Raw genomic sequence first — 19892 nt, 5'->3', positions numbered from 1 at the left:
CAATCTAGACTCTCACTGATTCATATTCTTTCACTGTAGCAGGGTTTAGCCCTCAAATTTCCCACCAGGAGATGATGCAGTGATTCTGTGCTGACTACACACACGTTCAAGCTGTCTGAGTGCTTTCACCTTTTATTTTCAAGTATAAAGGCTTCATCGCAGAAGGCGGCCAGGGTCACAGGCAATGGGCAAGGGGTCCGGAAGCCCAGGTGTAGGTGGACGTTCGGGCTAGCTGGCTCCCAGGTGCCATGGCCAGTCCTGTGGTGCCCTGTCTGCGCCTGGGATCCTCTTCTGGGTGCCAAGAGGCCGAGGTAGCTGAGAGGAGCAGACGTGGGGTGCAGGGGCACGGGCTCACATGACTGCACAACACTGGCACGTCTTTTGCTTAGGGCCACTGGCCTCTTCACCCTCGGTGGGGGCAGATGCCTCAGGCTGCCGGGCAAGCGCATAGGTGGGCACAGGGTGGGCACTGGGGTTGGCGCTGGGCCCCTCCCCCCGAAGCAGTGGCTGGCATTCGGCGTGCTGCTCTGGAGCTGGGGTCTCGGCCAGAAGGGGTGTGGCATCCCCCAAGGGGACTTGGCCCTCAGCAGCGGTTTGGGGCTTCACTGCCTCCTCCAGGGCTCCTACCGGCTTCTCCTGAGACGGAGGTCCTTCCTCCTCCTCCTCTGGCCGTGTCTCCGTGTTAGCCTCAAGGGGAGTCCCTGCCTCACTCACCTCCTCTGCCTGGGATTCACTTCCTTCCCTGGACTCCTGTCGTTCTAGACTCAGACCTTCCTTGGCCCCTTGGGTCTTCTCTGCCTCGAGTGGTTCATCTCCTCCCCTTCCCTCTGCCTCCAATGGTCCCTCCTCTCCCCTTCCCTCTGCCTCCAATGGTCCCTCCTCTCCCCTTCCCTCTGCCTCCAATGGTCCCTCCTCTCCCCTTCCCTCTGCCTGCAGTGGTTCTTCGCTTGCCTCTGGCTCTTCCTCACCTCCTTCCTTCTCTACTCCCGGTGGTTCTGCGTCCTCCTTCTCTGCCCCCCCCTCTTCCTCACCTCCTTCCTTCTCTGCCCTCCAGTCTCCCTCAACTTCTTTTCTCTCTACGCCCAGTGGTCCCTCCACTCCTTCCCTCTCTGTCCCCAGCTCTTCTGCACCGCCTCTGCTCTCCAGCTCCAACTTCCACCCCTCCCCTTTCCTCTCTACCGCCGGCGACATCTCCACGCCCTCCCTCTCTGTCTCTGGCTTTTCCTCACTTGCTCTGCCCATGGATTCTTCTGCTTTCCTCTTCTCTGCCTCCCAGGACTCCTCGCCTCCTCCCGTCACAGCCCCCTGAGCCCCCGACAGACTCTCGCCGCTTCCCTCCCTCCCTGCCACCACGGGCCCTTCCAACCCTTCCACCAGCAGCTCCTCCCACTCCTCGCTGAGAGTCACTCTCTCCACCCAAATGAAGGACCCCTCCTCTCCTCCGGAGCCCCCCAGCCCGTCACCCTCAGGGCTGCCCCTGGGAACATCTTCCCCTTTTCTGGAAGCTGCTGCCTCTAATCTCTCTTGAAGCCTAGGCAAGCTGGTCTGCATGGCCTCGGGGACCCGGCCTACCTCCCCCACGGCCTCTGTGTCGCTGCTGCCCACCCCCTCCCAGACCACCTCCACAATGCCCCTGTCCTCCTTCACCCAGCCCGGGAGCTCCAGGCTGCCAGCTCTCTTCCTGTCTCCGATGGCTTCCAGCACCACTTCCTCCACCTTAGCCTCCAGCTCGGGGCCTGTGGCCCCTGTGGCACAGTCCTCCGTGGCCCTCAGCCCCTCCCACACCACACTCACCACGCCCCCTCCTTTGACCTCGGCCACCTGCCCTTGGGATGGCACTGCCCTCTGACCTGGCCCCTGCTCTGGAGGGGGGCTCAGGCCAGGACAGGGGCCATTGGCTTCTGAGGAGTCCCCTGCTGCCCTGGGGACCTGCCTTGGGGCTGGCAGAAACCCCAAGACATCCTCCCTGGGCTCAGAGGGGGACTCTGGCGGCGTGCCCACTAGTCCGGCCGGCAGGGAGATTCTCTTGTTCAGATCAGTCTGGCCTGGGGAGTCAGAGGCAGAGGGGAGAGGACAAAAGGGAAGATAGGGTAAAGAGGGAACAAGAGGACCCCCATCCACGCTCCCTTGGGGGCACCTGCTCACACCCAGGCTCTGCGGTGACCTGGTCCCTAGACCTAGAGGCTCCCACACTTACCTGCAGAACCTGCCTCGATGATGGGCTGGGAGAGAGGACGGTGACCCTGCAGGCATGGCGGAGACAAGGTCAGGCTGGCCCTCATCCCCACCCTCAGCCTCCCTGCATGCCAGGCCCCCACTCCACCTCCCCCCAAATACCCTTGATGGCTCCCTATTACCTTCAGGATCAAAATCCACATCGTACCTCCGCCCTCCTCATCTATCTTATCACCCATGTTCCAGAGCCTTGTACAGTCGGTGCCTAACAACACCGCATTCACACAGCCAGGCTCCTGTATCGGCGGCCTGCTTTGCCAGTTACTGATGTTATATGGACAAGGGACACTTAAGCCTTTTGCCATTGGCACTTACATTCCAATAAACGTAAATACAAATTAATTTTTTTTTTTTTTTTGAGATGGAGTCTTGCTGTGTCACCCAGGCTAGAGTGCAGTGGCACCATCTCGGCTCTGCAACCTCCGCCTCCCGGGTTCAAGTGATTCTCCTGCCTCAGCCCCCTGAGTAGCTGGGACTACAGACATGCACCACCATGTCCAGCTAATTTTTGTATTTTTAGTAGAGATGGGGTTTTACCATGTTGGCCAGGCTGGCCTTGAACTCCTAACCTCGTGATCCACCTTCCTCAGCCTCTCAAAGTGCTGGGATTACAGGCTTGAGCCACCATGCTCGGCATAATTTGTTTTTGTTTTTTTGAGACAGACTCTCACTGTGTCATCCAGGCTGGAGTGCAATGGTGTGATCTCGGCTCACTGCAACCTCTGCCTCCCCGTTCAAGCGATTCCCCTGCCTCAGCCTCCCGAGTACCTGGGATTACAGTCGCCCACCACCACGCCTGGGTAATTTTTTTTTTTTTTTTTGAGGCGGAGTTTCACTCTTGTTACCCAGGCTGGAGTGCAATGGCGTGATCTCGGCTCACCGCAACCTCCGCCTCCTGGGTTCAGGCAATTCTCCTGCCTCAGCCTCCTGAGTAGCTGGGATTACAGGCACACGCCACCATGCCCAGCTAATTTTTCATATTTTTAGTAGAGATGGGGTTTCACCATGTTGACCAGGATGGTCTCGATCTCTTGACCTCATGATCCACCCGCCTCAGCCTCCCAAAGTGCTGGGATTACAGGCATGAGCCACCGCACCCGGCCTGGGTAATTTTTTGTGTCGCTGTCTCTAGGCTTCAAGTGATTCTTCTGCCTTAAGCCTCCCCAGTACCTGGGACTAGAGGGACATGCCCACCATACCGGGCTAATTTTTTTGTGTTTTTAGTATAGACAGGGTTTCGCCATGTTGGCCAGGCTGTTCTCCAACTCGTGACCTTAAGTGATCTACCCACCTTGGCCTGCCAAAGTGCTGGGATTACAGGCATGAGCCAGCATGTTCAGCCTGCCCTCATGTTCTGCATTTCTCATGTGGCTGTATTAGTAACTGTACATCAAAACTCTCCAGGCCGGGTGCGGTGGCGCACACCTGTGATCCCAGCACTTTGGGAGGCCAAGGCGAGTGGATCACTTGAGGTCAAGAGTTGGAGACCAGCCTGGCCAACATGGTGAAACCCTGTCTCTACTTAAAATATAAAAATTAGCTGGACATGGTGGCAGGCACCTGTGATCCCAGCTACTCAGGAGGCTGAGGCAGGAGAATCGTTTAAACCTAAGAGGCAGAGAATGCAGTGAGCTGAGATCATTCCAGCCTGGGGGACAGAGTAAGACTATATCTCAAAAAAAAAAAAAAAAAAAAAAAAAAAAGCCCTTCCTTGTTCCTGCTACTAGTGCTAAGCCATGATCTCACCAGTCCTCCCAACAGCAATTCTTGTACTGTTTATTTTTTATTTTTGTTTTTTGAGATGGAGTCTCACTATATCACCCTGGCTGGAGTGCAGTGGCATGATTTCAGCTCACTGCAACCTCTGCCTTCCCGGTTCAAGTGACTCTTCTGCCTCAGCCTCCTGAGTAGCTGGGATTACTGGCACGCGTGCCATGCCTGGCTAATTTTTCTATTTTTAGTAGAGACAGGGTTTTGCCATATTGGCCAGGATGGTTTTAAACTCCCGACCTCGTATCCATTCGCTTGACCTCCCAAAGTGCTGGGATTACCAGCGAGAGCCACCACGGTTTGTACTGCTGTTATTTCCATTTTAGAGATGGGGAAACTAAGGCCTGGGAAAGGAAATGGACTTGCCCAAGACCGCTGAGCAAAGTAACAGCGGGAGGTGGGTCGAATGCAGACCTGGTGGCCAGGCTGCACTTGGAGAAAGCTGCACTTCTGTTCCATGTCCCGCTTTGATGCCTGCTGGCCACTACCCCCCATCCCACTCCCCGATCCTCCCCCTCACCTGTCTGCGCCAGCTGGGCCTGCCTGAGGGCTTGTGTTGGGCACCTGTGGAAGCACTTTGCAACAGCTGCAGCTGGGACTGGAGTCTGAAGAGGAGAGAGGGCTGTTAGAAGCTGGGCCCCCAGGTTCCTCGGGCTCCCAGGCTCAAGCCACCACCTCCTTGAACGTGCCCAGGGTCTCGATCTCACCCAGCTAAGGCAGGGTTGGGGCAGCTCTAGCAGGTCTCCACTCACGTGAATAAACTGTCTTCCAGGTTCCGGATTCGGGCCTGAGCCTGGCCCTCCGGTGACTGGGGGTCCTTCGAGGTGGGGTCCTCGGACGGCTCTGGCTCTGCAGCTGCCCCGTCCATTAGCCAACGTTCCCGGAGAGACTTCCTCTGGGCAGGGGAAGGGAGTCGGGGCTGGACATACAGACTACCCCGCTCCATGTAAAGTCCCCTCCCGATGGCTGTAGGCTGGGCAGGTATCTTACCACCACCTCACAACCACTTAGCTGCGACATACATCAGGCTGGCATACAGGGCCATAGTGCCCCCGAGCGCTGTAGGTGGGCAGACTCCCCATGTTCCCATATCCCTTCCATAATGAAACAGGCATTCCCAAAGCGAAATTAATGTCCCTCCCTACTGGCCCCTCCCTACCCCAAAGCGGGACTTCGGGCTTCTCTCCATCTCCCTCAATTTGGGACAAACCACCATCCCTGTCCCAGACTTTTCCCCAAACGGAACAAATGTCCCCAAGACCACCCCACTTCGTCCCTCCCAGGCTGGGAAAGACATCCCCCGCCCCGCCCAAGCTGGAACCAACGCCCCCAACTGCCCGCTGTCCCCCCAAAATTGGATACAGGCTCCTATCGTCCCCTACATTGACTTGCAAAGACACCCCCCACTTCATGCCCCAGGCTAGGCAGGCGCCCCCGCCCGCCCCCAACCTTGAGCCGCTCCACGCGGAGTTTCTCCTCCTCCAGCTCCCGGCGCGCGGCGCGGATCTCCTCCTGCAGCCGCCGCTTCTCCTGCGCACAGAGGACCCGGAGCTGCCCGCCGGCCGGGCGCGGCCTCCGCCACCTCCTCTTCCCTCCCTTTCCCCTCCCTCCTCCGCGGGGCTCCCCGGAGCTCCCAGGGCTCCCGAGGCAGCGAGCCCGGCGAGGGTGGCCCGGCGGGGGTCTGCGCCCAGGGCGGGGAGGGGGCTGCGGAGACGCTGACTCAGCGGCGGGCGGGCACGGGGGGGGAGGCGGGGCGGGGGCGGGGCTGGCCGCGCCCGGGATGCTGCGGAGGCCGCGCCCGCGCCCAATGGGGGTCCGCGGATGGGGGGTGTAGGGGGTGGGGCCTCGGGACAGCGATCCGAAGGAGGGGCAGAGCTGCGGAGCGCCAAGATGTGAGGTTCAGAAAAACGGGGATCAAAGGGAGGGTGCGGCTGGGCGCGGCGGCTCGAGCCGGTAATCACGGGACATCTGGAGGCCGAGGCGGACAGATCGCTTGAGGTCAGGAGTTCTAAACTACCCTGGCCAACATGGTGAAACCCTGGCTCTACCAAAAACGCAGAAGTTAGCTGGGCGTGGTGTCGCGCGCCTGTAGTCCCAGCTACTGGGGAGGCTGAGGCAGGAGAATGGCTTGAACCCGGGAGGCGGAGGTTGCAGCGAGCGGAGATCGCACCGCTGCACTCCAGCCTGGCGACAGAGCGAGACTCCGTCTCAAAACAGAAGTGGAGGGAGGGTACTGGAGAGATGGGGATCCGCAATGGGGGTGCAGCCATGGGAGGCCAGAGTAACGGGAGTGTAGAGATGGAATCTAGAGAGATGGTGTTCAGAGGTGGGGGTGCAGAGAGATGGGCTACAGACGTGCGGTACGGTGAGTGGGGTATAGAGAGGTGGGTACAGAGAGATGGGGTGTAGACGGGGGGTACAGGGAGGCAGGGTGCTGGGAGATGGGGTTCTATAGATGGGGATAAAAAGGAAGATGCTAGAGAGATGGGGTCCAAAATGGGGGTGCAGCCATGGGGGTCCAGAGAGATGGGGTGCAGAGACGGCAATCAAGAGAATGCTATTGAGATGGGGGTGCAGATGGGGGTCTAGAGATACTGAGGTGTAGCGATGGGGATCAGGGAGATGGGATGCAGATGTGGGAGTCAGAAACGTGGGGTACAGAGGTGGCAGTATGGATGGGGTATGGAAGTGGGTGCAGAAAGTTGGGGTGCAGGGAGATGTAGGAGAGAAGGATGGGGACAGAGATAGGATCAGAGTAGTAGAGACCCAGAGATGGGGGAGTTCAGAGAGACAAGGAAGTCAGAGATGAAAGCCCTCACCCCAAGAGAGGACTTTCAGGATGGGGTCTCCGAGGTAGACAGATCTGAGAGACAGCATCTGATAAACGGCGGTCCGAAAGATGGGGCTCACGCTTGGAGTGTTTGGGAGGCTAGGGTTCAGGAATGAGGCATCAGATGGTGCAGGTTCTGGAAAAGCGGGGGCCACAGTCCCCCATTCTGAGGGTGGTAGTGACCAGACAAGAACTGGGAGACAGAGGGGGCTGAGAATGGATGTGCGGAGCTCTGGGCGAGGCTGGGGCTGAGAGTGCTCTCTGCAGGGATGACAGAGAGAAAAGGAGGGAGCGTGGGGCAGACTTTGGGGTGCCCAGGGTGCGGGGAGGGCGTCACTTACGGCGATGACTTCTAGCCGCTGCCGGTAGAGGGAGCTCTCCGCCATGGGCCTGTGAGGAGAAGGCAGGGGCTTCAAGGGGCTCCCAGAGGCGGTACCCCTCTTGAACACCCCTCTCTTGGCCAAGATCCCTGAGCAGTGTGGAAACCACTCAGAGCCCAGCACTTTGTCTCTGTTTCCCCTTTGCACCTGAGAAGAGTTTGGGCAGGGGTCGAGAGTCTTGGGAGGGGAACTGAGCAGCGACCATGACTGCTGAGACTAAAGTCCTTTCTAAATGTGGTATTGCCTCTCTCAGCCTCAGTTTCCTCACCTGTAAAGTGGGCAAGGATAGCTTGACCACCCCGCCCTCACCACTCCCGATCTCAGAGGACCCTTGCAAGGAACTATTATTCTTGCAGGGAAAGGTTTAGGATACAGTGGTACAAAAATGGTCCTATTGTTTATTAATAATGAGAATGTATATAATTCCATGATAAATAATATGTATGATTAATTATAATAATCATCCCCAGTCTGACCTGCAGAAACGCTCAAATGCCACCAGGCCCCCAGCAGGCTGTGTGTCTCTTTGTTTTCTCAGTCCCACACTCTGTCTGGACCTCAGCTCCTACCCAGAATTTCTCAAGCGCTGGGGGGTTGAGGGAGTCTCTGACTCTCCCATTGTTGCCATGGTAACTCCAGAACTGCCTCCTCCACCTGCCAACCCCCTTCCCTGGGGACAAGGGTCACTGGGTCACTCTGTCCAGGACTGGACTCTGAGCTGGGAGGAGGGGGACTTGCTGTTCAAGGTTTAACTCGTGATTCCCGTGTCGTTCTCTTTCTCAAAGCATAGCTACTTCAGAGTGGCCTCTGGACCCACTTAGGTTCCCTCTGGAAGCTAGAAGGTGACTGTCATACTGCAAGGTGATTGGGGGCAGTCAGTGTCACACCAACTTTTTCTCTCTCTCTTTTTTTTTTTTTTACAGCAAAAATACAATCAGGACACACCACCCTTATCAACACAGACATGCTTTAAGCACCCCCAACTGTGTCACTATGTTGATGATGTGTCACAGGCCAGTATCTAGAAGGTGACGTCTCTCTGCCTGTCATCTCCAACATGGATGAGCACTGATCAAGCCCTCAAACATTTATTAATTTGAACAGTCACCCTCCTGGGTAAGCCTCGCTGCCCAAACTCCAACTGGGACCTCCAAGACCTTCCTCAGCCATTCCATGATGGCATAAATGCACTTACTACATACAATGTTCTAAGTGTCCCACAGGGCTTCCGCTGGGCTCCCACAGCCACCTCTGCCTCCCACTCCTCGTTTCCATCATAACACAGTGGAGTCAACTCTTTGCTGAGTTGACGTTCCAGCTAAGAACAAAATCAGTCACATTAGCCAGCCCATAACACATGCCAGGTGCTGTTGGAAAGACTCTACTTAATGTAATTCACTGAGTCATTCCTAATGACCTTAGGAGGTAAGCCGTATGTATGCGTTCTTTTTTTTTTTTTTTTTTTGAGACAGAGTTTCGCTCTTGTTGCCCAGGCTGGAGTGCAATGGTGCGATCTCGGCCTGCCGCAACCTCCGCCTCCCAGATTCAAGCGATTCTCCTACCTCAGCCTCCCAAGTAGCTGGGATTACAGGCATGCACCACTACGCCCTGCTAATTTTGTATTTTTAGTAGAGATGGGGTTTCTCCATGTTGGTCAGGCTGGTCTCAAACTCCTTACCTCAGGTGATCCGCCTGCCTTGGCCTCCCAAAGTGCTGGGATTACAAGCATGAGCTACCACGCCCGGCCATGAATGTGTCCATTTTACGGATGGAAAAACTGAGGCTCTGAGAAGTGGCAGCAGCTGGATTTGTCCAAGGACATGGAGCCAAGATCAGACCTTGAAGCTCTCAGATCCCAGATACTGAGAGCACAGGTGGCGGGGAGGTGCAGGTTCAGGAACCCCCATCATGGTAGCTAAGAGATCAGCCTGGGGACCCTGAATGCTGTTTGGGGCAATGAATTGAATTGAAGTTACGCTTTTTTTTCTTTTTTGAGACAGGGTCTCACTCTGTCACCTAGGCTGGAGTGCAATGGCTCAATCTTGGCTCACTGCAACTTCCACATTCTGGTTTCAAGCGATTCACCTGCCTCAGCCTCCCGGGTAGCTAGGACTACAGGTGCGCACCACCATGCCAGGATAATTTTTTTATTTTCAGTACAGACGGGGTTTCACCATATTGGCCAGGCTAGTCTCAAACTCCTGACCTCGAGAGATCCACCTGCCTCTTCCTCCCAAAGTGCTGGGATTACAGGCGTGAGCCACCTTGCCCGGCCATGAAGTCATGCTTTGCAGGATATCCCAAAGGAAGCCCAGATTCCGTGCTTATGGCTTTGCCCCTGGGGGAGGGCTGAAGTCCCCAGCTCTCCTGTCCTACCCCCAAGATGTAATCTCCCTGCCTCTTCCTTGCTGGGGGGGATCGAGTTCCCATTGCTAAGCAACCAGGTTTGTAGTTGGTGAATAATGCAATGGAGGACCTAGAAGGGCGAGGAGCCGAACTGGGGTCCCTAGTGTGGCGGGGAGCCCCTTTTCCAGAACTCTTTCCAAACCTCTGCCCTTTAACCTGAGAAAGCTCTCGCCCCTCAGATGTGAAAAGACTTCGCCCAGCCCATTCCATTTTGCTTATCTCTAACTCTGCAAGAACAACGCAGGCGGCCTGGGCTTCTGGCCACCCTCCGCAGCTGGTGGCCATTTCATGAAGGAGGTCATCCTTGCCACGTTGCCATTGTCTTTCCCAGGCTGGGAGCTTTACAATTCCGTTTGACTCAAGCCTTTTCTCCTACCCCGGACACTGAGGGGGTGATTCTAAAGGCAAAACGTGGAACCCAGTGACCCTGACCTTCCCCACTCCCCAAACCACAGCAACAGCCCCGCCCCCTGGCTGCACTTTGGGTTCTCAGCCCTGGCAGCAGAAGATTCCCCGAAGAGGAAGGGGCAGGGGGAGTCTATGTCTCCCCGACCCCATGACTCCCTAGGGAACAGTGACATTGAGGAGCCTATGGAATTGGCTGGCCATCTCCTCCACTCCCCAGGTCCCCTTACGAGAGGCTACTGAAGCTCTCAGCTCCCAGACAAGGCCGGCATCCCCCATGAGCCCCTCCCAAGGCCCTGCCCACCAGCCCCCCTGACCCCCTGACACTTACATGGGAGTGGCTGGAGACCACACCTGACTCTGCAGGGCCATCTCTGCCCGGAAGTTCACTTTCTGGTCTCCGAATTCTGGACCCACCACCCGCTTTCCTGAAGGTGCCCCGGAGGCTATGACTTGGCTGTCTGGAGTGGGGGGGGGGCAGCGGGCGGGCACCGGGAGAGCTGGTCCAGCGGGTTTGGGGCAGGGAGGCGGGAGGCACACCAGAGAGGGGGGCTGGGGGCTGGAGGGCAGTTCTGGGGAGGTACTATCAGCTGTCCTGATAAATTATTCACCAGCCTCTGGCCTCTTTGTTGCACTCGGCTGCCTCCCGGAAAACACGCTTTCTCACACTCGTGGTCAGGCGTGGGGGCGAGAGTACCAAGTTAGTGACTCCCCCTGCCACCAGAGAATGGCATTTCTACTTGGCACCCCTATCATCTTGAGTCCGACTGCCAGCCAAGACTCACCCACATGAGAGCACTATTGCATAGCACACAAGCTGGAGACTTCTATTTTTTTAGACATGGGGGGTCTCGCTCTGTTGCCCAGGCTGAAATGCAGTGGTGCAATCATAGCTCACTGCAGTTTCAGACTCTGGGGCTCAAGCCATCCTCTCATCTTGGCCTCTCAAAGTGCTGGAATTACAGGCATGAGCCACTGCAGCTGGTGGAGAACTTTTTTTTTTTTTTTTTTTTTTTTTGAGACAGAGTTTCGCTCTTGGTACCCAGGCTGGAGTGCAATGGCGCGATCTCGGCTCACCGCAACCTCCGCCTCCTGGGTTCAGGCAATTCTCCTGCCTCAGCCTCCTGAGTAGCTGGGATTACAGGCACGTGCCACCATGCCCAGCTAATTTTTTGTATTTTTAGTAGAGACGGGGTTTCACCATGTTGACCAGGATGGTCTCGATCTCTCGACCTCGTGATCCACCCGCCTCGGCCTCCCAAAGTGCTGGGATTACATGCTTGAGCCACCGTGCTCGGCCAAGAGAACTTTTTTTTTGAGATGGATGTTTTGCTGTTATTGCCCAGGCTGGAGTGTAATGGCACTATATCACTCACCACAACCTCTGCCTCCTGGGTTTAAGTGATTCTCCTCTCTCAGCCTTCTGAGTAGCTGGGATTACAGACACATGCTACCATGCCCAGCTAATTTCGTATTTTTAGTAGAGACAGGGTTTTTCCATGTTGGTCAGGCTGGTCTCAAATTCCTGACCTCAGGTGATCTGGCTGCCTCTGCCTCCCAAAGTGTTGGGATTAGAGGCATGAGCCACCTCACACGGCCCATTTTCTAAAATTACTTTTTTATCGTGGTAAAACACACATAACAAAATTTACCATTAGTGACATTTAGTACATTCACAATTCTCACAACTGTCTGGTTCAGAACATTTTCATCCACCCAAAGGGAAGTGGTCACTACTCCTTCCCCTGCCTCCTGTCCCTGGCAACCACCAATCTGTGTCCATCTCTATGGATGTACCTATTCTGGATTTTTATCTTCTTTTTTTTTTTTTTTTTTTTTTTTAGATGGAGTCTCCTCTGTCACTCAGGCTGGAGTGCAGTGGTGCGATCTCGGCTCACTGCAACCTTCACCTCCTGGGTTCAAGCAATTTTCCTGCCTCAGCCTCCCAAGTAGCTGGGATTACAGGCATCTGCCATCATGCCTGGCTAACTGTTGTATTTTTGTACAGACAGGGTTTCACTATGTTGGCTAGGCTGGTCTCGAACTCCCAACCTCAGGTGATCCGCCTGCCTCAGCCTCCCAAAGTGCTGGGATTACAGGCATGAGCCACCGTGCCTGTGAAGTCAGGAGATGGAGACCATCCTGGCTAACAAGGTGAAATTCTCTCTACTATAAAAGATACAAAACAATAGCTGGCCGTGGTGGCGCACGCCTGTAGTCCCAGCTACTCGGGAGGCTGAGGCAGGAGAATTGCTAGAACCTGGAAGGCAAAGGTTAGAGTGAGCCGAGATAGCACCACTGCACTCCAGCCTGGGCAACAGAGCAAGACTCCATCTCAAAAAATAATAGCCTGTAATCCCAGCACTTTGGTAAGCCAAGGCGGGCAAATCACGAGGTCAAGAGATTGAGACCATCCTGGCCAACGTGGTGACACCCCATCTCTACTAAAATACAAATATTAGCTGGGTGTGGTGATGTGAGCCTGCAGTACCAGCTACTCGGGAGGCTGAGGTGGGAGAATCACTGGAATCGGGAGGCGGAGGTTGCAGTGAGCCGAGATTGCACCATTGCACTCCAGCCTGGTGTCAGAGTGAGATTTCGTCTCAAAAAATAAAATAAATAAATAAAAGATAAATAAAAATAAAAGCAATTGGTGACAACTGTAACTGAAGGTGAGGTATTGAGAACACCTGGGACGGGGCTAAAGGAGGGCTGTTGTAGGCTGGGTGACGAGCGACCACTTCCCTGAAGAAGTGACATCTGAGGTGAGACCTGCAGGAACCAGCCATGTGACTGGCATTTCAAGCAGAGACAACTGCAGTGCAAAGGCCCTGGGGTGGGAGGGCACCCCAGTTGGGGGAGGGGTGGAGGGAAATGTGAAGCTGAAGTGAAGTGACACAAGGGGACAGTGTGAGAAGATGTGACCTGAGAGGTGGGCAGAGCCTTCTGGGGCAAGGTAGGGAATTTGGATTTTTTTTTTTTTTTTTGAGATGGAGTTTCTCTCTTGTTTCCCAGGCTGGAGTGCAATGGCGCGATCTCGGCTCACCGCAACCTCTGCCTCCTGGGCTCAGGCAATTCTCCTGCCTCAGCCTCCTGAATAGCTGGGATTACAGGCATGTGCCACCACGCCCAGCTAATTTTTTGTATTTTTAGTAGAGACAGGGTTTCACGATGTTGACCAGGTTGGTCTCGATCTCTTGACCTCATGATCCACCCGCCTCGGCCTCCCAAAGTGCTGGGATTACAGGCTTGAGCCACTGCGCCCGGCGGGAATTTGGATTTTTATTCTAAATTTGGTGGGAGCCTTTGTTTTATTCGTTTTTGTTATTTTTACAGACGGGTCTCACTGTGTCGCCCAGGTTTCTTCTTGAACTCCCAGGCTCAACAAGCCTCCAGCCTCTGCCTCCAGGGTAGCTAGGATTACGAGCAAGCCACTGTGTGTGACTTGATGGAAATCTTTGAGAGAAAGGAGGTGGCTGGGCCGAGGGCAGTGGCCCAAACCTGTAATCCCAGCACTTTGGGAGGCCAAGATGGGTGGATCACGAGGTCAGGAGTTCAAGACCAGCCTGGCCAAGATGGTGAAACTCCGTCTCTACTAAAAATACAAAAATTAGTAGGGAATTGGATCAATCTGGAAACCATCATTCTCAGCAAGCTGACACAAGAACGGAAAGCCAAACACCGTCTGTTCTCACTCATAGGCGGGTGTTGAACAAGAACACGTGGACTCAGGAAGAGGAGCATCACACACAGGGGGCAATTGTCAGGGGTAGGGGAGAGACAGTGGCGGGTGGTGAGGGAGGAGAGGGTGGGGAGAAATGCCAGATACAGTATGCACCTAAAATTAAATAAATAAATGAAAAAAAAAGTTTTTTTTTTTTTTTTTTTTTTTTTTTTGAGACAGAGTCTGACTCTGTCAGCAGGTGCCAGGCTGGAGTGCAGTGGCACAATCTCAGCTCACTGCAACCTCTGCCTCCCGGGTTCAGGCAATTCTCCTGCCTCAGCCTCCTGAGTAACTGGGACTCAAGTAACAGGCACAAGCCACCACGCCCAGCTAATTTTTGTATTTTTAGTAAAGATGGGGTTTCACCATGTTGGTCAGGGTGGTCTCAATCTCTTGACCTCATGATCTGCCCACCTCGGGCTCCCAAAGTGCTGGGATTACAGGCTTGAGCCACCGCGCCTGGCCGAAAGTTTATAGTTTTAAAAAATATACCAAAATTAGCCAGGCATGGTGATGCACACCTGTAATCCCAGGTATTCGGGAGGCTGAGGCAGGAGACTTGCTTGAACCCTGGAGGGCAGAGGTTGCAGTGAGCCAAGACGGTGACACTGCACTGCACTCCAGCCCAGGTGACAGAGTGCGACTGTCTCAAAAAAAAAAAAAAAAAAAAAGAGAGAGAGAGAGAGAGGAGGTGGCTGGAACAAGGATGGAGAGAAGTGGATGAATCCAAAATCTGTTTGGAGGCAGAGTCAAGAGAGTTTGCTGATTAACTGGAGGCTGACTCCTGGGGTATGTTTTGTACGCAGAACTGAATGGCCGAAATTGACACACACAGTGAGGAGGAGTCCGGTTGGAAGCACCAAGAATGCAGTTTTGGAAATGTTCAGTCTGACATGTCTATTAGACCGGAGACTGCTGGATGTGAGTCCAAAGCCTAAGGGAGCAGTCAGAGTGAAAGGTAAATTTGGGAGACATTGGCATAAAGATATACGTAATTTTTTTTTTTTTTTTTTAGAAGTGGAGTCTCACTGTGTTGCTCAGGTTGGTCTCAAACTCTTGGTCTCAAGTGATCCTCCTGCCATAGCCTTCCAAAGCACTGGGATCACAGGCGTGAGCCACGGCACCCAGTCTAGATTTTTGTTTGTTTGTTTTTGAGACTGAGTCTACTCTGTTGCTCTGGAGTACAGTGGCACCATCTTGGCTCACTGCAACATCCACCTGGCAGGTTCAAGGGATTCTCCTGCTTCATCCTCCTGAGTAGCAGGCCCATGCCATCACATCTGACTAATTTTTTTTTTTTTTTGGTAATTTTAGTAGAGATGGGGTTCCACCGTGTTGGCCAGGGTGGTCTCGAACTCCTGACCTCAAATGATCCACCTGCTTCAGCCTCCTAAAGTGATGTGATTATGGGCGTGAGCCACCTCACCCAGCCCAGCCTAGATGTGTAAACTGTGAGACTGAAATTTGTCAGAGCTGGAATCCTGGTAGGAAAGATTTCGCACTTGAACACAGCAGTTGATGAGAACTTAAAGACACAGTTTATATAGGTGATGGAAACCATCAAGGCACAGTACAAACACCCTGGGGTTAGCAACACCTGACAGCTATTACCACCTCTTGGCCCTGGAGAGGGCTGTGTAGAGTTGCTGCCTGTAGAAGAGGGACATCACCAGTGGGGCTTGGAGGGAGGGGACACGGGGTAAACTTTTTTTTTTTTTTTTTTTTGAGACAGAGTTTCACTCTGTTGCCCAGGTTGGAGTGCAATGGTGTGATCTCCGCTCACTACAACCTCCATCTCCCAGGTTCAAGCAATTCTCCTGCCTCAGCCTCCTGAGTAGTTAGAATTACAGGTGCCCGACACCACGCCCAGCTAATCATTAGTGTTTTTAGTAGAGACAGGTTTTCGGTATGTTGGCCAAGCTGGTCTTGAATTCCTGACCTCAGGTGATCCACCCATCTCGGCCTCCCAAAGTGCTGGAATTACAGGCATGAGCCATCGCGCCCAGCCCTATATTTATTTATTTTTTTGAGACAGGGTCTCACTCTGTCACCCAGGCCAGAGTTCAGTGGCATGATCTTGGCTCACTGTAACCTCTGCCTCCCAGGTTCAAGCGATTCTCCCTCCTCAGCTTCCTGAGTAGCTGGAATTACAGGCACCCACCACCATGACCGGCTAATTTTTTTTAGTATTTTTAGTAGAGACGGGGGTTTCACCATGCTGGCCAAGCTGGTCTGGAACTCCTGACCTCAGGGTGATTCGACCATCTTGGCCTCCCAAAGTACTGGCATCATGGGCATGAGCCACCCGCGCCCTGCCGGTAACTATATCTTTCCTTCTGGTCACCCCAGAATGGTGGGGTTGGGGGCAGGAGAAGGGAAGAGTCTGCTTCCATTAGAGGGAAAGTGGAAAATGTCCTTAGGGGAGGGCGGCCCGCGCAAGGGCATCGATCCTGTCCTCGAACCGCATGATCCGGCCCCAGCCGATCTCTTCCCTTACCCTGGACGCCTCCTGCCCCCTGTCTGGGCCTCCCCAGGCACCTGGGCCCAAGGTGACCGACCGCCTTTCAACCGCAACCGCTAAGCTTGGCCCGGGGCGCGCTGTGTCCGTGTCTCCCTCCTCCCTGAATCCGGGAGTGCACTTGGCAGCAGACACTTCGCGGACTTTTCCGGGAGGAGAAGGGAAGCCGCCTCTCAGCTTGGCGGGGGGCAGTGGCGCGCGGCTGGGAACCTCTCTGAGCCCGAGCACTGGGACGGAGACCCTGGCGCGCCGTAAGGCGGCTCCTGGCGCCCTCTCGGGCCGGAGCTGTGCGCTGCAAGGCTGGGTCGGAGGGAGGGCTCGGGCCTTAGGGCGTCGCTGCGCTCTGGCTGGCACAGACCGGGCGGGCCTGCCCGGGTTCCGGAAAGACGACTTCGGGGGGACACCTCACAAAGGGATGGTGGTTCAGAACCCCAGTCCGACGCGCTCCTGGGGCTCAGTCTCTTGGACGATGACGAGGACATGGTTCTGAAAAAGTGCCAGGGTGCGCTCAGGAGAAGAGCACAGCACCCAGAGCGGCCCCCCAGGTAGCGGAGCCGGGTCTAGGGAAGCCCTCTTCCAAGAAGTCCTGTGCCCTGAAGCTGACTGGGCGCGCTAGCTGATGAAACTGGGTGCCCCACCAAGGCGCCCTAGTCCCGAGGGCGGCGCCAGGGCGGGGCCGGAGTCCTCCTGGCAGGTGCCGGGGGCGGTGCCCAGCCCTGCCCCCGGGGGCAGTTCCTGGAGGCCAGAGGCGGGTCAGAGAAGCGGCGGGTGCGGGCGACGCCTTGGAACCTACGAGCGGCGACCGCGACCACAGGTGCCTCACAGGGCTGTGTCCTAACTCTGGGCATCAAAACCCCGACTGGGAACTGACGCTTCCGAGCTGCTTCCAACCCTGGACACCGAGGTCCCCCAGCTGGAGAGCGAAACCCTAGGGTCGTCTGAAGAGGGGGGCCACGAGCCCCCAGGGCCAGACAGCGAAGCCCCAGAACCTGTTGCGGAGCTGAACACTGAAGTCCCAGGCCGGGCGGCGAGGTCCCCAAGCCCTCCGCAAAGGACGTAGAGACCCTCGAGCAAGAAAGCGAAATCCTCGAGCCATCAGTGAAGCAGGACTCCGGGCGCCCTGGGTTGTCCACAGCGGCAGGCTTTGAGAGTCCTGAGCCAGGCAGAGACGACCCTGGGCCGTCCGAAGCGCAAGGCGCGGGGATCTAGGGGCAGCGTCCCAGTCCGGGCCTGATACTTCCTCCTCCAGGTCAGGCTCGGAAGTCCCCCACCTGCGTTTTCCGCCGTGCCCCGAAGCTCCCCAACGTCCCCCGGAGGAGCTGTTCATGGAGACGCCCATAGAGCGCGAAATCCGCCGCAGCTGCGAACGCGAGGAGAGCCTGCGCCGGAGCCGGGGCCTGAGCTCTGGCCGCGCGGGCCGCGAACTCGTGGAGCTGCGCGTGCGGCCAGTGCTCAACCTGCCGGGTCCTGGCCCCGCGCTCCCGCGCGCCCTGGAGCGCGCGCGGGCGGGAGCGCAGATGCAGCGGGACATCGAGCGGGAGGCCCACCGGCAGGCGGCGCTGGCGCGCCCCGCGGCCGCGGAGCCGCGCGCCCAGTCGCCGCCGCAGCCGCTGGGCGAACTCAAGCGCTTCTTCGAGGCTGCGGCGGGGAGTGGCTCCTCGGCGGGGGCGGGGGGCGGCGCGGGACCTAAGGGGCTGCCAGAGCCCGGGGGCCGGGCGCGCTCGGCCGTGCAGGGCCGGTGCCCGGTGCTGGCCCGCGCCCCGCCGCCTTTCGCTCCGTCACTGCTGGAGCAGGAGGTGCGCGCGGTGCGCGAGCGCGAGCAGGAGCTGCAGCGCCAGCGGCGCAGTGTCTACGGCACCGCGGAGTTCAAGGAGCCTACGCCGAGTCTCACCGGTAAGCTGCGGGCGCGGAAACGCCAGGGACCCCCAGGGTTCCAGCCGCCCCCACCGACTGCCCGGCTTAGGTGGCCCCTCCTCTGGCCCTCCGATTCTCGGGGTCTCTCTCTCCAAGCTCGCAGGCTCCTCCGACCCCTTCTCAACTTTGTCTCTTGCCCACCCCTTCTGGGGCTGCATTACTCGCTGTGATCCACCCCTCCACCGGGAGGGATGAACTCTCTGATCCACACCACCCAGGCTGCGCGGGGATGGCTGGGGGCATTCCAGATGTCTTCCTCTTTGTCGGGTTCCAGGGAACCCTGACTGGGTTCTGGCACTCCTGGGTCCTCCCTCTGCATTTTCAGGCTCCTGCCTCTCCATTCTGGGTTCACCTCCCTCCTCCCTCGGGTTCCTGGGTCCCTGGAGCTAAGTGGAGGCTTTTACGGGGAGGCGGAGGGTGAACGCCTGTGTGTGTTTAAGGGGTGCGGCCGGCCTTTTTCATCCTGGCTGCCTCCAGCTGGTGAGATGAGCGCCCCTTCCCCCCCTAGCGAGCAGGGGCGATGGAAAGTTGGCGGTGATCTGGCCCCCCCGCAGAAAGGCCTCGGAGAACGGCCTGCAGCAGGTGGGAGCCCCTTTACCTGTGTGTCTTTAGCGCTTGTCGCTTCCCCTAGCCCTCCGCTGCCAGGACGATGGGTGGGGAAAGGCGCATCCCCCCTGGAGGGTCATTCTGGTCCGAACTCAATGTGGGACGCATCAGGGGTGAAGAGGAGACAGTGGTCTTGGGGCCCAAACCGCCCCACCCTGAGCTTGGGTGCGGTGCGCAGGTCCCTGAGGCCGGCCTTCCTTCTGGCCCTCTGCCCCCAGGAGGAGCGCAAACCTTGAGGTTTGAGCAGGCTGGGACCCCCGGCCGGAAGTAACGTACGCGTCAGAGGACCAGGGCGGGGAGCGTCTAGCAGAAGGCCTGGAAGGGTCGGCCCTCTGCATTGGGGAAGATGAAATCGACCAGACCATCGTTGAACTTGACTTTGTGAAATTGACCAGCCCCGTCTATAAAACTTAGAGTCCCCCATTGGGAAACTGTCCACCACCCACAACTCCACCAGACAAACTGTGCAGCCCTTCTCCGCCTAATTGTACACTGAACTACCCACTCCTTTGACTGTAAGAGGGCCGGGGTTACGGCCGCGGCTGCCCCACTTCCCGCACCGCCAATAAAGCCTCTTCTTTCAGGGCACTGCAGCCAGTTTTGTTCTGGGTCCTCTTCCTCTGGAGTGGGGCGGGACACGGCGGGTCGAGAGAGGCCCGAGAAAGCGCCAAGAGGTGCGGGCCGGAATGCGGGAATGCGCCCTTATCGCCCTGTTCTGGGGCTGCCCGCCTCCCATGCACTGCCAGACCCGGCCTGGCCCACGTCCTACCGCCCCCTGGCGGCCGGGTGCAAAATGTGGCGCTCGGACCGAGTTCACGCCCTCTGTTTCCAGGATTCCTCTTCAACTATTGGTGCATTGGCTAGACAGAGATGTTAAAAGACTGTTCCTACCTTGGGAACGTAAACAATAGCTACTGAGGCCGGGCGCGGTGGCTCAGGCCTGTAATCCCAGCACTTTGGGAGGCCGAGGCGGGTGGATCACCTGAGGTCAGCAGTTCAAGACCAGCCTGGCCAACATGGTGAAACCCCGTCTCTACTTAAAAAAAAAAAAAAAAAAAAAAAAAATTAGCCGGTCGTGGTGTCGGGCGGCTGTAATTCCAGCTA

The 19892-nt window shown here is 56.5% G+C and overlaps 2 protein-coding genes across 4 annotated transcripts; one reads left to right on the top strand and one right to left on the bottom strand.

Annotated features, from left to right (window-relative positions):
• Positions 1-116: 116 nt before the first annotated feature.
• Positions 117-10543, bottom strand: PALM3 (paralemmin 3). The gene is made up of 7 exons (XM_074384529.1): positions 10358-10543; positions 7177-7225; positions 5455-5535; positions 4758-4900; positions 4526-4610; positions 2198-2243; positions 117-2045 (listed from the first exon to the last, which is right to left on the bottom strand). Exons 1-7 carry the CDS (start codon positions 10396-10398, stop codon positions 352-354), a joined length of 2139 nt encoding a protein of 712 aa, XP_074240630.1. The 5' UTR covers positions 10399-10543; the 3' UTR covers positions 117-351.
• Positions 10544-16573: 6030 nt separating this feature from the next.
• On the top strand, positions 16574-19381 carry MISP3 (MISP family member 3). Of its 3 annotated transcripts, none has more exons than XR_005578549.2 (3): positions 16574-18161; positions 18623-18764; positions 19007-19381. XR_005578549.2 is itself a non-coding variant. In XM_039466226.2 (3 exons), the coding sequence occupies exons 1-3, from the start codon at positions 17594-17596 to the stop codon at positions 19022-19024; spliced, it is 660 nt and encodes a 219-aa protein (XP_039322160.1). In that variant the 5' UTR covers positions 16586-17593; the 3' UTR covers positions 19025-19381. The 3 variants fall into 3 exon arrangements, 2 of the variants coding, with proteins under 2 accessions (XP_039322161.1, XP_039322160.1); XM_039466226.2 differs by having other exon boundaries at positions 16586-18161; positions 18691-18764; XM_039466227.2 differs by lacking the exon at positions 18623-18764 and having other exon boundaries at positions 16582-18161.
• Positions 19382-19892: the final 511 nt, after the last annotated feature.

Source organism: Saimiri boliviensis, chromosome 14, assembly GCF_048565385.1.
Source record: "Saimiri boliviensis isolate mSaiBol1 chromosome 14, mSaiBol1.pri, whole genome shotgun sequence".
NCBI classification, from domain to species: domain Eukaryota; kingdom Metazoa; phylum Chordata; class Mammalia; order Primates; family Cebidae; genus Saimiri; species Saimiri boliviensis.
Note: the sequence above shows the minus strand (reverse complement) of the source record. Positions and strands in the feature narration are given on the sequence as shown.

Bases quoted from the DNA above. Each gene is read 5' to 3' on its own strand.
- PALM3 (XM_074384529.1), bottom strand. From the start codon at position 10,398: ATGGCCCTGCAGAGTCAGGTGTGGTCTCCAGCCACTCCCAT. The intron at 5,536-7,176 runs GTAAGTGACGCC...CTCTGTGCGCAG, and splicing joins AGCGGCTAGAAGTCATCGCC to GAGAAGCGGCGGCTGCAGGA. The intron at 4,901-5,454 runs GTTGGGGGCGGG...TCCCCTGCCCAG, and splicing joins TCCGCGTGGAGCGGCTCAAG to AGGAAGTCTCTCCGGGAACG.
- MISP3 (XM_039466226.2), top strand. From the start codon at position 17,594: ATGGAGACGCCCATAGAGCGCGAAATCCGCCGCAGCTGCGAACGCGAG. The intron at 18,162-18,690 runs GTAAGCTGCGGG...TTCCCCCCCTAG, and splicing joins GCCTACGCCGAGTCTCACCG to CGAGCAGGGGCGATGGAAAG.